The sequence below is a fragment of the Panthera uncia genome, chromosome X, assembly GCF_023721935.1.
Source record: "Panthera uncia isolate 11264 chromosome X, Puncia_PCG_1.0, whole genome shotgun sequence".
Lineage (NCBI taxonomy): Eukaryota > Metazoa > Chordata > Mammalia > Carnivora > Felidae > Panthera > Panthera uncia.
In genome coordinates, this window is record NC_064817.1 from 106,931,924 (window position 1) to 106,935,506 (window position 3,583).

The 3,583-nt window shown below is 47.9% G+C and overlaps 1 protein-coding gene across 1 annotated transcript; it reads left to right on the plus strand.

Moving 5' to 3' along the window:
- The first annotated feature begins 249 nt into the window (after positions 1 to 249).
- On the plus strand, positions 250 to 1,751 carry LOC125931987 (small integral membrane protein 10-like protein 2A). Its single transcript, XM_049644306.1, has one exon. The coding sequence runs from the start codon at positions 474 to 476 to the stop codon at positions 699 to 701; it is 228 nt and encodes a 75-aa protein (XP_049500263.1). The 5' UTR covers positions 250 to 473; the 3' UTR covers positions 702 to 1,751.
- The last annotated feature ends 1,832 nt before the right edge of the window (positions 1,752 to 3,583 follow it).

Genomic DNA, 3,583 nt, shown 5'->3' on the forward strand with positions numbered 1-3,583 from the left:
TATGAAGGAAATTTTCTAACGTTTTGAGCAAGTTTTGTTTTGCTTCCGTTGAAATTTAAAACACTTAAAAAAAAAAAAAAAAAAAGGACCCACCGGGAGGTGGAAGCTGGGTCTCCCGGGAAAGCCGCGCGCCCCTCCCCCTCCCTCCCCCGCCTCCCCCAGCTTGAGTCCCCCCTCCCCCGTCCCCCTCCCCTCCGCGTCCAGGGGCTCGCGATCTCCGGCGCTCCGCCCGCCTCGAGGCAGCTCAGCTTGGTGGCCCTCGCGGAGGACTGACCGATCGCGGATCGCCGCGGCCCGAACGCGGTGGGGAAGGAGGGCGTCCGCCGGGCAGCGCGGCTGACATCTGCGGTCACGGGGTGACATCTGCGGTCACGGGGTCGGCCTCCCGCGCGGAGAGCGGCCCCGTGCGTCCCTCCGTGAGTCGATCGGTGGGTCCGTGCAGCCGGCTCAAAGCCCTGGGCTCCCGGCACCAAATGGGAGGCTACACCAGACCGATGGCGGCGGCGGCGGCCCTGTCGGGCCCGGGGGTGCGGCTGTCGCCCTTGGCGGCGGCCCGCGGCTCATACGGCGCCTTCTGCAAGGGGCTCACGCGCACCCTCATCACCTTCTTCGACCTGGCCTGGCGGCTGCGTACGAACTTCCCCTACTTCTACGTGGTGGCCTCGGTGATTCTCAACGTCCGCCTGCAGGTACATATTTAGAGCAACTAACTTTGTGGCATTCGGGGTGGGGGGCCCGGCGGGATGGCTGGCTTCCACCCACCGGCTCGCCAGCCCTAGAGCAAAGCGGCCAGTTCGACTCTCCCGCACGCAGACTTGCCGGTCTGCTTTTCCACTGCCTTATCTTTTAATGTAAATGGGCGGCTAGAAATCATCGTTTGCCCCAAGCTCACAGTACAACCAGGAAAGCCTAAGATAGAATGAAAAGGTGATTCTCTAGGAAATAGATAATTCAAGGAACAAGGAAAGAACTTTAAACTCGGAAAATCCTCACAAATACTTGAGAGGCTCTTGCATCCATAAAAACACAAAACAGCCCAAACGGTAGGAAATGACAATGGTCACAGAATGCCCGAAGGGGGAAAACAAGAGGAAAGGTTGCTAAGAACTTAAAGGTAAACTAACTGTACCGTAGTGGTCCAACTAGGAGGCAAATCTTCCAAACGAGAAAAAGGGGTAAACGGACTTTCAACGGAAGGGAATGAATTCTGAGCAATAGATGGGTTGAGTTAGAAGCTGGAGGAAATGCATATGATCTGGAAGGCATACATTTCTTCATCCCCAAAGAGAAGCCAATGGCGAACGGAAACTGCAGAGGAGAACGAACCTTTCAAACTGTACAAGGAAGGCATGCTTCAAATATAAAGCAACCTCGGACGGGGCCTGGTTTTGAACAGTTGCCAGGAGTGGAAGAAAGGGAATCCGCTTGGACACTGATTGGCACGTGCACCATGACTCTGCGGTCACAGAGGAGACCAGTCACCCGGTTCAACTCAGCTCTTCAGTGAACGATATCGGAATAATCATTTCAGTGGAAATATAAGTTACGGTTTTCCATTTTTAGACTGAATCTGTCAGCTAAGAAGGGAAGACAGTTATGGTTGTAGAACCAGACGGCAATGTTAGCCACTCGGACAGTGTGGGAGTCCAGGCAATAAGCAGGCAGGCAGAGAGGAGGAAATAGAACAGTGGTGTTATTCTCAGAAAGCAGGAAGTCCAGATTCTGCCTCTAGTTGAAAGAATAAGGCAGGTTTGGGGATTGTATTATTAAAGTCAACAAAGTAGCTAACAGGAGATTTAAAAATAGTGATTCAGCCATTTTGAGCGGGTAGGAGGTTCTGGGAGGGCAGGAAGTCAAAAAATTCCTCCTGTTATCAAGTAAAAAAATAGTAACAAAAGCATATTCTCAAGGAAGAAAAAAGGTAACCACTAAACAGACGTGTAAACGTTTTTTGCTGCTGGCTGGGGGGAACTGCGTTGAACAGGATGGGCGGGGATTTACTACTTTTCATTATATGCCTTTTTTATTATTTGATTTTTTGAAAACTGTGTGGATTGCTTTGATTCAAAATTAAAACATATTGGGGCGTCTGGGTGGTTCAGTCGGTTGAGCGTCCAACTCCGATTTCAGCTCAGGTCATGATCCCAGGGTCAAGGGATCGAGCCCTGTGTCCGGCCCATGCTGAGGGTGAAGCCTGCTTAAGATTCTCTCTCTCCCTCTGCCCCTCTCCCCTGCTCACTCTCTCTCTAAAGTAAAAAAAAAAAAAAATTGCAGATCTTCAGTCCCCTAAATCAGAATCTGCATTTTAAAAAAATTAAAACTTATTAAAAACTGCATTTACTGCAATTAGAAGGAAATTTGGGGGAGGGGGAGCTGGTAGACCCCCAAGGCAAAACTTTAAAACCAAAAATGGCCAGTAATCTTCAGGTAGCCCAGAGCTTCCTCACTCTCTGAAACTGCACAGGCAAATTTCTGCAGTGTCGCAGTTAAGATAAAAAAAAAAAAAAAAAAAAAAAGAGAGAGAGAGAGATTTATTTTATAAAACTTATAATTTTTGAAAACTGTTTTCCGGTTTTGTTGAGATATAAGTGAACATCTAACATTGTGTAAATGTAAGCTGTGTAGTGCGTTGATTTGATACACTCCTATATCGTGATATGATTGCCATCAGCATTAGCTGACACCTCTATCACATCACATAATTACTGTTTTTGCGGTGAAGACATTCCAGATTAGTCTCTTCTCAACCTTCAAGTATATGACAGAATATTGTTAACTGTAATCACAACTCTGTCTTAGCTCCCTAAAGTTCGTTCATCTTCTAACTGGGAGTTCGTGTTTTTGGACCAACACGGAGGTCCTCACTTCCCCCACCCCCCCCATCCCCGCCCCCAGTAAACACCATCCCATTCTGTTTCTGTGGGTTTGGCTGTTTTAGATTCCCCATTTGAGTGAGATCATACAGAATGTTGATGGCCTTTTGGACGAGTGCCTCAAGATGTTTAGACAAGATGCCTACATTTTAGTATTGGTCATAATAGCGAGACAGTGGAAATTAACTAAATGTCCACCATTAGTGTAGGGGCGCAGGGCAGGCCGCCCCAAGATGGGCCGCTTTGGCATGAACATTATTTTGAGTCAAAAGCAATCCAAACCCAGCGCATGCAGGAAAAACTCTTCACCTCCCCCTCAACTGCCTGTCTGTACCGGGAAGAGAGCTGGGAACAGAGATTCCTTTTTACTTAAGAAACTTCTCTGCATAACAGGGTGACCTTTGTTTTCGAAACCTCTCCTCCCCGCTTCCAGCTAATGGTCTTTCTCCCCTTTTATTTTTAGGCCCTACCCCTCTTCTTAGCTCCTATAAGCCACATGTTGCCTCACTGTTTTTGTAATCTCAGGTGTGTGTGGATTCCCCATATATCTGCTATTAAATTTGATTTTCCGTTAACCTGTCTCCTATCGATTTGATTCTTCGTCTGGCAAGAAGGACCTTGAAGGGCAGAGGAACTTCCCAACTGTAAGCTTGGTTGAATAAAAATAGCACAACTATATAATGGAGTACTGTGTAGCCATCAAAAATAAG